Here is a 19,742-nt window from a genome sequence, read left to right as displayed (position 1 = left end):
TGGTGGGGACGGCTGGAAAGGCGGTCAACCCCAGCCAGAAAGAACGTTGCCATGGTTTCCGCGTTGGTACCTCCCCCCCACCCTTCAGCCAGTGTTTCTTTGCTTGGCAGAAGATTGCGTATTTCCGCTTCCGGTTTCGAACTGGCTCGGCGCCGGCGGGGTCGGGCGGGCGCCGGGTGAGGACGGGTGCTGGGGGTGGGGAAAGGAAGGCCGGTGCAGCGGGAGGGCACGTTTGCGCGCAGTTGTCCCCTTTTTTAAAGCCGGAGAAAGGCTCGGTTCCCAACTCCCACCCCAGCCCTCCTGGAGCTACGAACGGTCATGGGTGGAGGGGGGCTCTGCGGTGCGTCCGGATCCTGTCGTGCTCGTCCACGTCAGTCCCCGTGGTGACAGCTGCTACCACCTCTTTGCTTCCCCGTGGTAGAGCTCATACGGGCAGAAAGAACGAGGGAGTCTTGATAACGATTGGCGTGTGATGTGAAGGCTATGAGAACTTGCACGTGCCTGTCTTATTGAGCACGTTGCATATCCAGACACTGAATAAGCCATGCGGTAGAGTGTGTATTCTGTTGTGTGTTGTGTTTTGTTTTGTTGACCTGGTCTCTATATGTTCTTTTCCTTTTCTCCATCATTCTTTAGGTCCTACGGAGTGAGGACTTAATCTCAAGTCATGGCAAAACATCTGAAGTTCATTGCCAGGACTGTGATGGTGCAGGAAGGGAACGTGGATGGTGCATACAGGACCTTAAACAGGTAACTGTTAAGGGACCAGAATCATGCTCAGGTCAACTCTCTTGAGAAGTGTGGTGGTTCTCTCCCCTCCCCTGCCATGCGTTGGTCTAACCAGTGCCAGCCCAGGTGTGCATGGTCTTGAAACTTCTCAGCCCCTGTTTACTGTCTTCGAAATGAAGTCCTCAGAAACCTAGCTGTATGAAGCTTATTCATCAGCTGTCATTCCTTTGATGATGAACCTGAATTCTCTCCAAGACCTCAAATACAGCCAAAGGGAAAATCAAGTTATAAAGTTGCCAAGGAAGCAGGAACATGATGTTCCCTTATGCATCATGTACTATGCATGATGCATAGAAAGCTGACGGAGGGATTGGTGTGGGACAAACCTAATGGAGAAGACAAATTCAGATTTGGAATCTTGGAGGAGCAAGCAAGAGATGAAAAGCATTATAGGTTTAGAGGAAGGTTACTTGCATAAGCAGAAACGTAGAGATGGAAGTGTGCTTACTGGCTGGAGTGGAGGTGCTGTATTGAAGTGTTCTGAATGCTGTAGACTAAGAGATTTGAATGACCCTGCTGAAGAATGCCCTACCACTCCTGTTTCTTTTTTTTTTTAATTTTATTTATTTTAATTTTTTTAGAGAGGGAAGGGAGGGAGAAAGAGAGAGACACATCAATGTGTGGTTGCTGGGGGCCGTGGCCTGCAACCCAGGCATGTGCCCTGACTGGGAATCGAACCTGCGACACTTTGATTCGCAGCCTGCCCTCAATCCACTGAGCTATGCCAGCCAGGGCCCACTCCTGTTTCTTAAGCATGCCTCATTCTTGATTTTTTCTCTCCAGCATGAAGCAGAGCTTGGAGAAACAAATGCTTGTTTAGTTGAATTATCAAAGAATTGATGAAAGAGATTTAAGAGATTATATGAGGTGGTCCTCAACCTTAAGGCCAGTGAGGTAGTAGCTTTATTTCACAAGTAAAGGAGGTCTGGGAAGGTAAAATTATATTTCTTGGTCACACCATTATTGAATGATGAAGACGAGTATAAAACACATATTTCTAGTACAGTGTTCTTTGCTCTGTGTTACGAGATTATTTACTAGTTTCTCTGGAAATAGAGATACCTGTGGCAGTTATTTTCCAGTTAGGAACCCTTACTCATCTGGGTTTAAATATTGGTGGGGTTCTTGGGGACTGAGAGGGTAAATGAAAAAGAACCTAGTTCTTAGCAAAGCAAAGAGTTCTTTCTGGGTGTGATTGGCTGGATGGCAGAAAACCACAATACATGAAGGCAAAGATGTCAGGAGCTGTGTAAGTGAAAAGCTGTTGATGGCTGAGGATGGTTTGTGTGTCTTTTACAATGATTTGGTGTTGAGTCAGCCCCATTTCCTCATTCAGTGTTTGTGCGTGCCAGTCATATCCTTGCACAGAAACTGTGCCCTCTGCATTACCATTTGTGTTGAAAGTGAAAATAATCCGTTACTTACCCACCCAGTGGTAAGATACCCTGTTTCATTTCTTTCTATTGCTGCTAATTCCCACCTCTCTTATTTCATTCCTTCTAGTGGCTGTATGCGAGAGGGTTGTAGTGTCTCATGACCTTTTTCTGCCCGTAATTGAAAGCACAAAATGAATGTTTTACAGACTCTGTATGAATTAGCTAATGAGATGAAACGCTAAATTTGGGGAAAGGAAGTCTCGCAGATTACTCCACCCTTTTTCTGGCTTCTCTCTGTAAGTCCTTCTCTGTATAATATATTTTGATGATCCTTCTAGTCTGGAGGATTGAGATGTTTGTATTGTTATGAATGCCAGAGGGGAGCTGTTACTTATGGTAAAACAGATTTCAAAGTCTCAACTGTAGCATCCTTCACATCCTCTATTTCTAAAGTGCAGATAACGCAAAAGCAAGAAGTTTGTTTTTAGGAAATTAGTTTCTTTGACAAAAGCCAGAAACAATCTGTGTTGCGGTGTTATTGTACTTATCACACCATTTCTTAAAATCAAGAAAGTAGCTACAACTTTAATACGTTTGGCCAAGCCACAGCCTGAAAATAGTTTTTTCACATAAATGAGGTTAAGGGCACAGACGCTGAAGCTGACTATCTGGTTCAGATCCCAGCTCTGCCACTTGCTAGCTTCGTGATCTATGGTAAGCTACTTAATGTCTCTCTGCCTCAGTTTTGTCATCTGTAAAGTGGAACTTTATAGTACCCTCATAGGGTTGATGTGAGGATTCATTTGTTATAATTAAAGTGCTTAGAACAGTGCTCACCCCATAATAGTCATTATGTGTTACCTATTATCAAAATTTGGAAGCTATTTTAAGGGAAATTTTTACCTATTTGGTTTTGCTTTGTGGGTAATTTATTTATTTTGAGAAATTGAGAGTTTGCTGTAGCGGTTTTTCTCTATCTTGATCATCAGGTTATGCTCAAGGTGGCCTAAGAGATGAGAAAATTAGAAAATAATTAAGCTTTATTTTGTCATGAGGATGTAGTTTGCTGGTGGTATTAAATGGCTTTTTTTTATAGACAGTGATAACTTTTCAACCAAGGTTCCTCCTGTTTATTCTGTTGCTAATCTCATTTTAAAATAACAGTGTTTATTTCCTCTATATGCACTGCTTTCTCATCCCCCATTTCCACTTAACCAATTTAAAACCTGGAAAACAATATATTTCTAATTTTGTTTGCCTGGAGGGGTGACAATGTTTTGCTTTTTCTGTTTTCTTTTTTCTTTTATCTAAAAATCCTTTCTGATCCTAGGTGGGTGGTAGATGAGGGATGAATGAATGAAAGAGAGAGAAAGAGAAAATACCTGGTGCCATCTGGCCCGGCACTATGTCAGATCTTGTACTTAGGCCCTTTCCAAGTATCTCTAAACTTCTTTTGTCCTTTCTCCTTTCTGTGGCACTGCAGCCCCATACTTCTTTTAAGGGTCTGTCATCAGAAACAGCAGGAGACTGGTCACTGTGACACCACATGGTTTTCAACCCAGGCTGCCAATTAGAATAACCTGGGAACCCTTTTAAAAGATTCATGCTGCTGGGGCCCAACCTCAGACTAAATTAGGGTCTCTGGATGGCAGCATCTGACCAGCAGTGTTTGTTAAAATGCCCAAATCAGCCAGGATTGTGATAGACTTCTTAAGGATAGACACCCGTGCTTTTGCATTTGTATATCGTTTGCATCTACGAAAGTGTCTGGCACATAGAAGGCTCTCAATAAATATTTACTTAATGAATGTGAATGTTCCTCTTATCTCTCAGTCTTTTACTTTAGTGTTTGTCAAACCTTTCCACTGAAGTATCCTTAACAGCAGAGAGTGAAGGAACCACAGGCGTACCTTGTTTTATTGCACTTCGCTTTATTTATTTATAGGTGTTGTGTTTTTTTTTTAAACAAATGAAGGTGAGACCCGCCCCACCAGCAAAAAGATTATAACTGGCTTTATTGCGATACTTGCTTTATTGTAGTGGTCTGGAACCGAACCTGCAGTATTTCCAATATACCTGTATGGGGGTGGAGGGTGGGGTTCTGCCAGCGCTAGCAAACAACAGGGAATGTCTTTGAAGAGTCTCTCTCTCTATATCTCTATCTCTATCTCTCTAGTTCTCTCTCCCTCTCTTTTTTAAATAAAATTTTAGGTAAATTTTTAAAATCTGTTGCCATTACATCTCTTTTAGGGCTAGCACCCTCACCCCCACTCAAGTTCAAATTGATGCTCCAGGTAGATGCACCAAATTTATTCAGAGACTTTTGTCCCTCCATAGTAAGTACCCTTAGCACTCAGGTCTAAGAAACGTGGCATTACTTGTTCTTCACTTCAGGGATTAAAATACCAATGTAATAGGTTTGGGGAAAACCAGTTTACAATGCTTAAAATGAAATTTAATCAGAAAGAAGTGGAGTGGTTAGACAGAAAAATAAATGAAGAGATTGAAGCCTCAGAGACGCAGGCCCTGAGGTGTGATGGTCTCTTTTAGGCTTCCTTATGCTTTTGGAAAACTCGAACTTTGTGGCTGGGATTATCTAGGGAAAGCAGTGTAAGAAGGCTGTGTGGTTGGAAGGAGCCAGCATTGGGCAAGTATTGTGGCAGTGATTTTTATTATCTGTGGGGAGGAAAGTTACTTTGTTGATTTAGATTTTAGGAAACTGCTTTTCTATTCCTTTTTATCTTGGAGTGTTAGATATATGTATCCCCATAAATTTTTTTAAGATTTTTAAAAAGATTTTATTTATTTATTTATTTTTAGAGACGGAAGGGAGGGAGAGAGAGAGAGAGAGAAACATCAATGTGCGGTTGCTGAGAGCCGTGGCTTGCAACCCAGGCATGTGTCCTTACTGGGAATCAAACTTGCGACACTTTGATTTGCAGCCCGCACTCAATCCACTGAGCTACGCCAGCCAGGTCCCATAAATTTTTTTTAGCCTCAGGAAATAAAGTGGTATTTTAATATATATTATTTTGCTCTTAGAATAATTTTCTAGGCAAGGACTTTTACGCATGCAGATATAGGTAAGCTGGTCCTGGTGTGTCCCAGTCCTCTGTCTGTCAGACACAACATTTTCTGATGCATTCTTCTTCACTTGTTTTTCTCTGCTTTTCCCTAACGTCCTCTCTCTGGCCACCTTCTCTGTATATATCTATTACATACCAGGCTTCTCCTTATCTCTCTCAGCTTTCTGATAGTTGGTAGTTTAAAAATAAGTTACACATTCTGAGGTCTAATTACAACAGTAGGTAGAGAGCAAATGAGAGGAGAGAGAGGTGGTTAAAACTTTGGCATGTTTGGCGAGCAGAGACGATCTCACAAAGGAATCAGCCTATGTGTCTGCCCAGTGAGATCACTGCAAAATGTTTGTTATATAAGCAAGGGCCCTGATTGGTGCCCTGGGATGAGGAGATAGAGAGTGAGGGTTGCTAGGAAGCCCTGCATGATTGGCTGGCCCCAAGCAAGGAAAGGCAAGCACACTGGATGAGTGCCTAAATGACCCCTTTTATTTCTGGTAGGCGAGCCTCTGGTCCTGACATAGGCTAGCTACACTGACATGTGAGTCTGCCACCTCCAACCTCCCCCAGCTCCTTTTACATAATCTGTTGAATTTCATTGAAACTGGCAGCTGATTTCTCCTTCAGTGTTATGTTGCCAGGCACCTGAACTCAAGGCTGATTTGTTTACGCTAAAGCTCTTAGTCTTCCAGTCCTTGAACTACCTTTAGAAGCAGAAACATCATTAATTAATATCCTCTCCTTTTACTTCATGGGTTCTATAAAGCTCTTCCTGTATCCTTTTTATTAGACATGAATTGAGTAGATGCCTCTACCGTAGGAACTGTGGAGCATTTAAAGATGATCTGTGCTTTGTAGGATAACTAGAAAGTGCAGAGTAGGGGAGGGAATCCCCACCTGGAATCTTGGAATTTATTTGGTCTGTGTTCAGGAACTAGGTAGAACCATCCAGAGAACACCATTAGCAACCACATAATTACATTGGGGGTCACCGATCTTTTCATTCTTTCCCCTCCTCCATTCTTTTATTCTTCTGGTACTTCTTTCTTGCCTTGTATTTTTGCTTCATGACACAAGCATTTGCTGTAAGATGATCACTTCTGTTTCAAACCCCTTTTGAAACTCCAGTAGGATACCTGAGTATGTGTCTAAACTCCCTCCTCCCTTTGCAGTTTTCTTCATCCTGCTTTCAAATTGTCTTTGTCGCTCCAGGAGGACCCCCTTCCTAGGTGAAGTCATATCCAGGGGGGCTCTGTTCCTTTTATAATCTGTTCTCAACTTCAGTCAGTCTCCTTGTTCTTTTTATATTACATATCTGGTTTTTTTCTTTTAGAGACTTTTTTCTGGGGTTTTTTTTCCCTCTAATATATAGTATCTAGACCAAAAAGTGGATTTTATTGCACAGCAGTAAAAGAGGTCTAGAGAGAAGTAAATGCTTAGATGTCTGGATCATTCCTTCTGCTGACTGTGCCCTGTCCTCTTGGCTTCCATCTCTTTCCTCTGATGAAGGAGTCTTGCCCAGCTCTTTTCTCCCTTGTGGTCTCCTTTGCCCATGGGCACTGCTGTTGTTTGTCTCCGGAACCTCAGTGGGTTTTGTTTGAGAAGCAGAACACCATTGTGGAGCACAGCACTAAAAGTCCTGATTTCTGGTTCTAGCTCCATTTTGTGGTCTTGGGCAGGTCAACCTCCCTGAATGTCAGTTTCCTAATCTGTAAATAGATGAGGTTACCTGCTTGATCAGTTTCATAGGATGGTAATTAGGCTCATGGATGTGAAAAACCCTATCTAAAATCTAATGTGCCATCTTACTACAGGTAATAATTGAGGCTTTCTGAGCCAATGTTCCCAAGAACTGTTTGTCTGTTATAAAGTCACTGAATCCCTTGAGCTGTGGGCATTTGTCAGTCACCTAGGGGACTCATTTGTATCATATATGTATCATACTGAAGAAGGCTTAATCTCTAACCTTAAGAAGCACACAACCCAGTAAGGGAGATTAAAAAAAAAAAACACAGTTAAATATACATTGTCTGATTAATACTTTAAAAGAGGCCTTAACAGCGTGCTACAGCGTTGGTTCTCCCGGGACTGTCAGTGGCACCTTGGAGCTTGTTAGAAATGTCCACTGTTGGGCTCTACCTGAGACCTGTGAAATCAGCAACTGGAGATGGCCCAGCAGTCTGTGTTTTAACAAGTCTTCCTTTGCTACATGGTAATGATTAAGAGCCACTGTGCTTTGGCACAGAGGGAAGGAGGGATGAATTTCACCCAGAGCAGTTTACAGACGTAACTACTGATTTGGGCCTTTGAAGTATAAATAGGATTTCATGAAACAGAAAAAGTAAAGGAATGATATTCCAAATAAAGAGAACATCTCGAGCAAAGGTAGAAAGTAGATAAGCAGTGTGCTTGGAGAACTGCACCCAGCTCAGCATGACCAGGGCATAGGCTTTATAGGGCAAGTTATTAAAGGTGAAGCTAGAGAAGTGGGGTGCAGCTCAATTGCGTAGGGCTTCAGGCTCACACTAGTGGTTCTCAGATTTAGCTGTACATTGGAATCACCATGTTCCTCTCCCCTTATGATTTAATTTATCTGGAGGATGGCCTAGGGGATGGAATTTTTAAAAGATCCCCAGGTGACTGTAATGTGCAGACAAGATTAGGAACCACTGGCTTAGACTATTTTGTATATTGGAAAAGATTTTTTAGCATCAGAGTGACATGATCCAGTTTATGTTTTAGGACAATAATTGGTGTAAGGAAGGAGAATGGAAATAGGGCAACCTACTTATCCTTCACAACTCACATACGTTTAGGAAGCCTTCATTACCACCTTCTCATCCTCAAGGCCAGTTTAAGTGATTCTCCTGTGTGCTTCTGTAGCAGTGTTTCCCTTACCTTTGCACCTATCACCCTCTTGTAATTCTTGTATAACTGTCTTCTCTACTAGACCTCAGGTAGGGAAGCATGTCTAACTTTTTCTCTCTTTAGCATTTAACACAGTGTCTGGCTTCCAGAGTTGGCATTATTAATAAGTACTTTTTGATTAAATGACCAGTTAGATGATTATTTCAGTACTCCAGATAAAAGATAATAAAGACCATAATTAGAACTGTGGCCACAGGAAAGGAGAAAAGGACAAGATCTAAACTATTTCAAGATATAAAATTTATAGGATATGGTAACTGTGGATGTAGGAGGTGAAGGAGAACTCCTAGTCCAGGAACATACTGAGATTTTTAACTTGAGTAACCAGTGATACCATTAACAGAGTATAGAGAAGGAGGGATAGGTTTTAGGAGGAGACAGTTAATTTGCTTTTTTGGCATTTGGAAATAATTTAGCTCTCAGGTAAGATTGGGGTCAGGGATAGAGATCAGGAGTAGTGCTGGATCAGTTCTCAGTTGTGGCTCTACATTAGAATTATTTGGAGGTCTTTTACAACATTTCCAGTGCACAATCCCACTCTAGACAGGTCAGTCCGAATCTCTGAGGAATGGGGCCTAGACCTCAGTACCTTTTAAAAACCACGTGTGGGGTGGTTGCATTGTGCATCATGGTTGAGGCTCACTGGCAGAGGGTAAGAAGATCACATATAACCAGAAACAAAATGGTTTATAGTCAGAATCTGAAGGGGTGCCAATATTTAAGGGTAATTTGAGGAAGAAAGCCAGCAAAGGACATCCTTCATGGGTAAATACTGAGTCTTTTGGTCTTTAGTGGCTTCTCTATTGTAAGACTAATGTTGGGTCCACATGACTTCTGGGCAGGACAGTTTCCAACAGAACCCAAATTACCTGCTTCTCCTGCTTCTGGGAGTTTGTGGCAATTCCCTAGACTTTCATTTCTCTGCCACTAAAACCTGGACAAACTGATTTATACAAATATGATTCTCTGGTAGCCTACAAATCATTCTCAATATTAAGCAGCAAGAGGCTGGGAGAGATCCTATAGGCACAGTGGTTCCCATGTCTATTCACATTTGTAATTTACCCAAAGCTCAAATCTTTTCAAGTTCATGTTCAATCTGTTGTTGTTATCTTGGGCTTTGTAATACAACATAGAAGCAATAAATAGAGTTTCCTACTAGGCAGAAGTAGCTGGTGGCTTCTCTATATAGCTTCTTCCTGCGTGCCCTTCTTCCAATTATAATAGCCATGTCTCAACCTTCTTATTTCCATTTGTGTTTGTGACTTGTTACATATAATGAAAGGGCAGGGAAAGCAGGAATGGGGCCATGTAAACAATGCCAGGAATGGAGGGCAGCAGCAGCAGGTGCCTCCGATCTCCTCCGGGTCAACTGATGATGGGTTGAGAAGGAGAGACAAATTACAGATTGGAGCCAGAGCTCTGAAGAGTCCAGGGACTAGATAAATTACAAAATAAGCGTCCATGTCATCCTGGCTCAGTAAAAACAAAGAGATGAGCCCTGGCTGGTGTGGCTCAGTAGATTGAGAGTCAGCCTGGGAACTGAAAGGTCACCAGTTTGATTCCCAGTCAGGGCACATGCCTGGGTTGTGGGCCAGGTCCCTGGCTGGGGGCGTGTGAGAGGCAATCGATGTTTCTCTCACACATTGCTATTTCTCTCCCTCTCTTTCTCCTCTCTCTAAAAAATAAGTAAAATCTTAAAAACAAAACAAAACAAATAGGTGAGTTTGAGTTAGGTGTGTTATAAACCCAACAGGTGAAGCTGGATTGCAAGGACCTGGCAGGGGGTTAGGGAGGTAGAAAAAAACAAATTGAGCTCAGTTTTGTGGACACTTAAAGATTAATAAAATGTGGTTTCTGCCTTTGGGGATTTTCAGTCTGATGAGGGAAATGTTTGTGTAAGTAACTAATGGAAGAGCAGAATGAAATAATTGCTGAGTAGGTCTACAATAAAGTAAATGGTTTCCTCCAATTAAAGAAGATGAGAAGGCTTTGTGGAGAGGTAACATCTGGGTTTGGCATGAAAAAGATGAAAATTTCTGTCAGAAGGCTGATGGCTGGGGGTCAAAGGTGGCATTCTAGGCACAGGGAGCAGCGTGAGTAAAGACTTGGTGTTAGAGTGTGTTCAGGGACTGGTCAGCACAGTAGTGGGTGGGAGCATGCGGAACGTGGAAAAATGATGGGTGAGGCTGTTACTTTAATGTTCCCTTTTGTTCCCTTTTGTTCACATCACAGATGTGATGAGGGTCTCTCCTTTCTCTGTATTGAGTAGACCCAGAGATTTCTCAGATCTACTGGCTTCAGCTATATCAGTTTTTAAACACAGTAATCATGGAACTGTATTCCCCACTAAGCATCAAGTAGGCATCACCCTCACTGATTTTCTTTTATTGCTACTACAATGACTCGCCCTGTGCGGAGACTCTGAAATGATCCCTTGGTTGAGAATCACTGCCACAGGTAGCCTCTGTTCTTATGGGACTGTCATAATCCTCAGGTATGCTGTGGTAGAAAAAAGGCTGAGAACACGGCCTCAACGATAAATTCCCCAAGAGCAAGGACCACTCAATTAACTGCTCTTTACTCCCCCAAATTATTTTTTGGGGCCTCTATAAATAGGCAGTTAATGCTGTATTGCCAACACTTCACATAAGTTGTTTGGTCAGTTGACTTCTGACCATCTATAAAGTTGGAAAGGAATAGTAATGAGCCCAAGCTTCTAAACTTCATTACCTGCCTTCATACAGAATCCTCACCATGGATGGGCTCATTGAGGACATCAAGCGGCGCCGGTACTACGAGAAGCCCTGCCGCCGCCGACAGAGGGAAAGCTATGAAACCTGCCGGAGGATCTACAACATGGAAATGACTCGCAAGATCAACTTCCTGATGCGAAGGAATCGGCCGGATCCGTGGCAGGGCTGCTGAGGCCTGTGGGTAGTGGGCCCAGCAAGAAAACCTCTATCCAGTCGCGTCTCCAAGTCTTACTTTCTGCAGCCCCATTTTCTCTTGCCATTTCTCGCAATAAAACTCAATCACATGTTTATAAGAAAGCCTGTGTATGTAGAAACAATCCCACTGGTCAGCAATGGTCCCTCTCTTTTATTAAGTGAAAGAGAAACTGGATCAGAAGTGGTCTAGGAGTAGAATGGTGGTTGCCAAAGGCTGGCTGGGAGGGGGCAATGAAGAATTATTGATTAATGGGGACAGAGTTCGAATTTGGGAAGACGAAACAGTTCCGGAGACAGGTGGTGGTTGTGTAGTTGCAAAACAGTATGAATGTATAAAGCCACTGAATTGTACACTCAGGTGGTTAAATGGTAGATTTTATGTCACAGGTGGCAAACACAAGGCCTGTGGGCCGAATCCGGCCCTCCACCTTGCTTGATCCAGCCCAGCACCTTGTTCCTGCCCAGCGGCAGTGCCAAGCTCCTTGACCCTCGTTAAGGAATAGTTATATTTATGCAGTCCTAAAAGTACATTCGGCCCTTTGAAGGCAACCACGAGGCTGATGTGGCCCCCCGGGAAAATGAGTTTGACACCCCTGTTCTATGTATATTTTACTACAATAATTTTTTTAAAGTAGTCTAGGAGAAATGAGGAAATTTTCTAAAATGTAGTGGAATATATTTACCATTTCCTACCCAAATGTTATGAAACACAAAGCAAGATCTTACCATTGGAAAAGCATCTGTTAACCCTTTGCTGAACTGCCCCCCTAACTGTTAGGTAAAAGAAGGAAAGATGTATATGTTTGGAATAAATTCTGCTTCTGAGACACCCATCAAGCAGACTCTAGAGTGCTGGAATCCTTAACACAACTCTTAACCTGTTTTCCCTGATTCCTTTAGTTGTTCTAAAGGAGGCCAACAGAGGGATGGTAGAAAAGAGAGTAGGGTAGTGTTGAGAACTAGAGGGCCACAGAGCCAGAAACACCTACAGCAGCAGTTCTCCAACTGTGGTTTTCAGATCTGCAGTGTCCACGTAACCTGAGAAATTTTTGGAAATGCAAATTCAAGGATGGTACTTGAGACCTTCTGAATTGGAATTTGGGGTTGGAACCCAGTAATAATATAGTTTAACAAGCTCAGTAGGTGACTCGGATGCCCTATCGTATTCAAAAGAGACTCCAGATGGAGGTCCCACCACCAGCCCCTAACAGGCACTCCTGGGTCTGTGGTGAACAGCTGGGGGCATCTGACCCCTGGGAAGGCCAGCTGCTCTGCTTCCTCTCCTGCTGTGTATTTCCTCCTATGTTGTTCCCCCGACAGCCATGCTGCTGATACAAGGAGAGTTGGTGCCAACCACTGTAAGAGAACACAGTGGGTGGGCAGAAGCCGCCAGCTCACCTCATCTCAACCAGGCTGCAGCCCTCTGGGCACAGCGTTTGAAAAGGAAGTAAACAGCGGACTGCCAAGCCCCCTACCTCTCAAGATTGCTAGCGTGCAAACATTGCCCCCTTGTGGTGTAGTAGCATGGCTTCAGATTACTGGCCTTAATTTTGCCTTTATCTATCCTCCCTTTCACAAATACCACACTTAACTGCTGAAGCAGGCCTGCCAGAAAATATTCTTGGAACCACTGTTCCTTGCCTATCAGGGCCTGATTATCTATCTTCCTTTTGGCAGCCGTATGCTGAGGAATGCATGGCACAGAGATAGCTTAGGCCTGGCCCTCTGGAAACTTCCTCTGTGGTTGGAGAAATTTTATACACGGAGAGTCTTCAACTTTCTCAGCTTTGTACAACCTCATTTTAGTAAGTTAACAAATTAGACTTTGATACTTCTGAATCACCTTCCAGTCTCTGAATTTGGTTTTTAATACATCATTTTTCTGTGATTTTGATCCACATCATGGTGACATCTGCCAATCGCTGTTGCCGAAGCACGAAGGCCTGACCATTGCAGGATGGCAGGGTGTGTTTGTGGTGGTAGAACCGCACCTGTTAACTTGGCGGTATTCCTCGGAGGGGAAAGCTGTTTCTGTGCTCCCTCCCAAATGCTAAGGTGTGGCTAAGATCTAGAGTTTAATCTGGTCTGAAATTACCACCTGCTTGTCTTAATCTCCGGTCCTGATCATAGTCCACATCTCCCATATCAGTGAACAATGATGGGCTTTAGCAGCCAGTCAGAGGGGCCTCCAGTGTAGAGGGTAACTGGCTGGCTGGCTGAAGTTCTAATCAGCTTGTCCTGTCATGGCAGGAAGAAAGACCTTCTACTCCCTGGCCTGGGAAGCCAGAAAATGACTTTTGGTCATATGACAAGTACGGATTGCCCTAATCTTTTTATATTTGCATTGGGTTCAGGAGAGAGGTGGTTTGTTAATCATCCCCTTACAGGGTGACAGATACAATACCTCCTACCCTGATCTTATGCACCTGTGAACATCTTTTAGAGGTACACTGGATTGCCTCGGAAAGGCCTGTTCCAATCCCAACTTAAGGACCTTATAATGTTTAAGAAGCTCTAGAAACAGGTATCCCTTAAAATTGGGACTGTTGAGAAACTTTGACATTGTACTTCAAAGTTTTCAGAAGTGTGCCCTGGCTGGTATGGCTCAGTGGCTTGAGTACCAGCCTGCGAACTGAAAGGTCACCAGTTCGATTCCCAGTCAGGGCATATGCCTGGGTTGTGGGCCAGGTCCCCAGTTGGGGGCATACAAGAGGCAACTGATTGATGTATGTCCTGCACATCGATGTTTCTCTCTTTCTCCCTCCTTTCCCCTCTTTAAAAATAAATGAAATCTTTTTAAAAATAAAAAATAAAGTTTTCAGAAGTGCACTAAGTACAAAATGAGTTTGCCTATATGTTAGCTGAAAATAGTAAGGTATAATCACTCACTGTATACTAGTAAGATAAAGTAATAATGATATGGTGTGGCAAATGTAAGTAATTAAAGGGAAAGGAGAATGTTGGAGCTTCCACTATATGTGCCAGCTACCTACACATACAATTTTTTACTTAATCGAAAAATCTGATTCAGCCATGTTCTTGACAAATTATTTAACACAAACTTGTTTGCCCTGTAAAATGAGTATAACTGTATCTACAGGTTTGTGACTGAGTCAATGCATGTCAAGTAATTAGCATAGTGTCTGGCACATAGAACTCAATAAACGTTAGCAAGATGACCCCCCAGGTGTGTCAGCCAGAAACCTGATTATTGATTCCTTCTCCTCACTCAGTCATCACCAGCGTCCATTTAGCCCCTTCTGGCTGTCTTAGTGATCGCATGCCGCAACCCTAGTCCCCGCTACCGACGTAACTCTTCTGGATCACTACAGTAGCCATTTCACACCAGTATTGCCTGCCTTCGGTCCTTTTACATTTTGGCCAGAATGATTGTTCTAAATTGCAGTCTTGCTCTTTTTACTTTCTTATGTTGGTAATTGGTTCCTATTGCTTTCAGGATGAAGTCCAGATCCCTTAGCATGGCATTTTAAGGCCCTTCGTGATTGAACCATGCTTTTCTCTCTAGCAGTTTGTCCCCTAAATGCATTTCTGGATGACAGATCACGTTTTCTCTCCTCGCCTGTATACCAGCGCTCAGTTGGGCGTTCCCTGAGATGCCTTCCCTGATCCCTTTCACCAACTTTCCTTCCTGTATTCTCTTTAGTACATCTTTTTTTTTTTTAATTGAGGTAACATTTGTTTATAACATGAGTTTCAGGAGTGCAACATTATACTTCGACATCTGTATATACTCCATCATGCTCACTGCCAAGAGTCTAATTTCCATCCATCACCATACAGTTTACCCCCTTTGCCTGTTTCGCCCTCCTCCACCCGCTTCCCCTCTGGTAGCCACCAACTGTTTGCCTCTGTGAGTGTTTGGGGCTTTTGTTTGTTTGTGTACTTGTTTTGTTCATTCTCTTTGTGTCCTGAGTTTACCTGGATATGTTTATGTCTGGAATAGTAGTTTAGTTCTGTAACATGTTGCGATTTATTTCTTATTTGTTTTTCTTCACCCATCACATTTGCGGTTGTCTGCAGGGTTGAGTCTTTGTCTTTCTTACCACTGTATTCCCAGTGCTTAGTACAATGTCCGGCACTTACATGCTCAATAAATATGTGTTTCTTCATGGAACATATGACACTAGCAATGACCTATTGAGTCTTACTATGCACCAGGCACTACATTTTTAATATATATACGTGTGTGTGTGTATACACACATATATATATAACATGAAGTTTTCCATTTTAACTTCTTTTTAAGAGAGAGAGGGGAAAGGACAAACAGAGAGAAACATTGATTTGTTGTTCCACTTATGCATTCACTGGCTGATTCTTGTATATGCCCCAACCAGGGATTGAACCTGCATCCTTGGTGTATTGAGACAATGCTCTAACCAACTGAGATACATGGCCAGGGCTTACCACTTTTAAGTGTAAAATTCAGTGGTGTTAAGTACATGCACAATGCTGCATGCTAATCACAACTATCTCTTTCTGAAACTTTTTTATCCTCTGATACAAACTCTAATCTTTAAGCAATAATTCCCTACTCCTCCTCTCTGCAGCCCATGGCAGCCTCTATTCTTTCTGTCTCTATTTGTCTATTCTAGATCCCTCACATATGTGGAATCGTATGATATTTGCCCGTTTGTGTCTGGCTTATTTCATTTAGCATATTTTCAAGGCTTATCCATGTTGTAGCATGTATTAGAAATTCCGTTCTGGAAAACAGTATGGAATTTTCTCAGAAAACTAAAAATGGATCTGCCTTTTGATCCAGCAATTCCACTGCAAGGACTATATCCTAAGAACCCTGAAACACCAATCCAAAAGAACCTATGCACCCCAATGTTCATAGCAGCACAATTTATAATAGCCAAGTGCTGGAAGCAATATAGGTGCCCATCAGTAAATGAGTGGATCAAAAAACTATGGTACATTTACACAATGGAATTCTATGCAGCAGAAAGAAAGAAGGAGCTCCTACCCTTTGCAACAGTGTGGATGGAACTGGAAAGCATTATGCTGAGTGAAATAAGCCAGGTGGTGCAAGACAAATACCATTTGATCTCACCTTTAACAGGAACCTAAAGAACAAAACAAAGAAGCAAAATATAACCAAAGACACTGAAACAGAGAACAGGCTGACAATTACCAGAGCAGAGAAGGGAGGGAATTTCAGGGGAAAAGGGGAAGGGTTTACAGGAACAAGTATAAAGGACACATGGACAAAAACTAGGGGGGGCTGGAAATGGGAGGGAGGTGGGGAGCACTGGGAAGGTGGGCTGGGATGGGAGTAAAAGAAAACTGTACTTGAACAACAATTTTAAAAAGTTATAAAAAATAAAATAATTAGAAAGAAATTCCTTTGAATGACTGAATGATATTGTCGTGTATATATACTACATTTTGTTTATTCATCTGTCCGTGGACACTTCAGTTGCTTCCACCTTTTATCTATGGTGAATAATGCTGCTCTGAACATAGATGTATCTCTATGATACCCTTCTTTCAGTTCTTCCAGGTTTATACCCAGAAAGAGAATTGCTGGATCATGTGTTAATTCTGATTTTACTTTTTTGACAAACTACTGCACTGTTTCCCATAGCAGCTGCACCATTTTACATTCCAACTAACACTCCAGTGTTGCAGTTTTTCCACATCCTGACTCTTTAATGTTCTGCTGTGGGTTTTTTTTTAAGATTTTATTTATTTATTTTTAGAGAGGGAAGGGAAGGAAAAAGAAAGAGAGAGAGAGAGAGAAACATCAATGTGCGGTTGCTGGGGCCATGGCCTGCAACCCAGGCATGTGCCCTGACTGGGAATCAAACCTTTGATGCTTTGGTTCCCAGCCCGTGCTCAACCCACTGAGCTATGCCAACCAGGCTGTTGTGGCTTTTAATAGTAGCTATCCTAATGTGTGTGAAGTAGTATTTTTCTTGTGGCCTTGATTTGCATTTCCCTGGTGACTGATGGAGTTAAGCATCTTTTTAAGTATTTATTGGCTGTATTTGTATATCTTCTTGGAGAAATGTGTATTCAAGTACTTGACCTATGTTCCTTTTGAATTGGGTTGGTTTTTGCTGTTGAGTTATAAGAGTTCTGTTTGTTTGTTTTAAATATATTCTGGATAGTAATCCTCTATCAGATACATGACTTCGAAATATTTTCTCCCACTCTGTGGATTGTCTTTTTACTCTCTGATGGTGTCCTTTGATACACAAAAGTTTTAAATTTTGATGAATCCAATTTATCTAATTATTCTTTTGTTGCTTCTGCTTTTGGTGTTATATCCAAGAAATTATTGCCAAATTCAATGTCATCAATCTTTTCCTCTACATTTTCTTCTAAGGGTTTTATAGTTTTTGCTCTTAAGTTTAGGTCGTTGATCCAATTCACATTAATGTGTGTGTGTGTGTGTGTGTGTGTGTGAGCAGAAGGGATCTAATTTCATTCTGTTGCATGTGGACATCCGCTTTCCCTGCACCATTCTTTGAACATGCTGTCCTTTCCCTACTGAGTGGCCTTGGCACCCTTGTCAGTAATCAACTGGCCATATATGTGGGGCTTATTTCTGGGCTCTCAATTCTGTTCTGTTGGTCTATATGTCTCTCTTTATGCCAGTGACACACTAAATGTGTAACATTTAATCCTCACAACACTCTTGAAGTAGAGATTCTTCTCATTTTATAACTGTGGAAACAACCTCAAAAATTAATTAACTGAAGGAATCACAGGTAAGAACCTGGAGACTAAGGACTTAAACTCACCGGATTCTAAATATTGGAAATAAAATCAGCTCCTAGAAAAACATTTCCCTCTGGGGAACTGAACCCAGATAGTTAAAAGCACTAAAACAAAAAAGTTGGCAACTCTGCAGATTTGTAACTCACTGTCTCATTCAACAGACTCTTTGGAGTGAATATTAGAAAAGCCACTGGTGTTAGGTGTTGTAGATGCCGTGAGGAAACTAAGGCATGAACAACTTGAGCACCATATTCAAGCTCCCTCAGTTTGTTCCTCAAAGTCAGGCTTTATTCCACCATTTCTACTGCACAATAATTTAGGAGAGGTTTTGGTATGTATTTCTCAAACTTCCTAAAAACCAATCTTCATATGCATTGTATGCTCCTTGGAACATTTTAATAACCTCCCTAGAAAATAAAAAGACATCTTGGAATCTAAGTTTCTGTAGTGTGTAATCTGATATAATGGAATATTTTGTCATTTCCTATCTATGATATTATATCATAATGTTGGAAATGCTTCTCCCAAACTATACTTTGCCCACACACGTTTTTCAAAATCACTAGTTTAAAGGGTCAGATAAGGTTTAGAGCCTCATTTTGAAGGAAGAGAAAAATACAGGCTTATTCATAGAATGAGGAAGACATTTCTGGAAAGTCTTACTTATCATTTATTGAGCTTTTACTATGTCTGACACTGTCCTAGGTCCTGGAGGTATAAAAGCAATATGACATGATTCCTGCCCTTAAAGAATTTCCACACTTTAGGTAAAAACCAGACTTAAGCAGGTTCTGAGGCCTGTACATCATTCTTTAATTCAACAAATGTTTATTTAACTATGCCAAATGCTATGGTAGACACTTAAGATATATTAAGGACAATGGTTCCTGCCTTTAAGGAATTTACATTATAGCAGAGGGATTCAGATGATTTGCAGTAAATATAATAAGTAAATTATCTAGTACAGCAGGTGATAATAAGAACTATGGAAAAGGGAAAAAAAAAAAAAAAAAAACCTTGGAGGAATCAGGAGTGCCAAACAGTCTTCAGACTTAAATAGGGTGGTCAGGGAAGGCATCATTGCAGTTACATTTGAATAAAAATCTGAAGGAGATGAGGGACCAAGCCATGTAGATATCTAGATGAAAAGCAATGTAGGCAGAAAGCAGTAAGTGCAAAGGCCTTGAGCTTGGCATTATTCTTTGCGTGTCCAAGGAAAAACAAGGGGTCAGGATTCTAGAGATGAATGAGTGAAGAGTAGCAGTAGATGAGATTACAGAGGTAAGGGAGTAGCGTATATCTTGGAGATCACTTTACTTAGTGATATAAAAAGGCAGAGAAGATGGTTTTGAGCAGGGGAGTCACATGCCCTTTCTAATGTGTTAACGTGATCACTATAGTACGTGTCTACTAGTACTAGATAACATGTTTACGTGATGAGACTGAAGGGGGACAAAGTGGAAGAAAGAGAAAGTGTTTAGGAAGCTTCTAAAATAATGCAAGCATGAAAGTGATGTAAGTGGAGGTGGTGAGAAGCAGAAGGGTCTCTGTATGTATTTTGAAAGAAGGGTCAATGGAACAGAGGAGTCCAGGATGACTCCAAGATTACTGGCCTGCATAACTGTAAGAACAGAGTTGCCATTAACTTAGAATGAGGGAGACTGTATTGGGAGCTGGGGTGTTTTGTTTTTTGTGTGTGTGAGGGGGTATAGAATCGAGTTTAGTAAATTGTGTAAATTATCTTATGTCTATATAGTAGGTGTAAGTAATACATAACATATCTATAATAGAGATGTCTATTATACATTCATGTGGGCAATTGGACATCTTATATATCATGTAGTTTTATTGAACTCAGCACTATTTTA

General features: G+C 41.7%; 1 protein-coding gene across 4 annotated transcripts; it reads left to right on the top strand.

Moving 5' to 3' along the window:
• Positions 1–117: 117 nt before the first annotated feature.
• MRPS21 (mitochondrial ribosomal protein S21) lies at positions 118–11,223 on the top strand. 4 transcript variants are annotated; one of them, XM_045816731.1, is made up of 3 exons: positions 118–176; positions 637–750; positions 10,918–11,223. In XM_045816731.1, the coding sequence occupies exons 2-3, from the start codon at positions 668–670 to the stop codon at positions 11,096–11,098; spliced, it is 264 nt and encodes an 87-aa protein (XP_045672687.1). In that variant the 5' UTR covers positions 118–176; positions 637–667; the 3' UTR covers positions 11,099–11,223. The 4 variants fall into 4 exon arrangements, with proteins under 4 accessions (XP_045672687.1, XP_045672688.1, XP_045672689.1 ...); XM_045816732.1 differs by lacking the exon at positions 118–176 and adding an exon at positions 188–340; XM_045816733.1 differs by lacking the exon at positions 118–176 and adding an exon at positions 209–370.
• Positions 11,224–19,742: the final 8,519 nt, after the last annotated feature.

This window comes from Phyllostomus hastatus, unplaced genomic scaffold, assembly GCF_019186645.2.
Source record: "Phyllostomus hastatus isolate PE091 unplaced genomic scaffold, TTU_PhHast_1.1 phas_scaffold_216, whole genome shotgun sequence".
NCBI lineage: Eukaryota > Metazoa > Chordata > Mammalia > Chiroptera > Phyllostomidae > Phyllostomus > Phyllostomus hastatus.
Note: the sequence above shows the minus strand (reverse complement) of the source record. Positions and strands in the feature narration are given on the sequence as shown.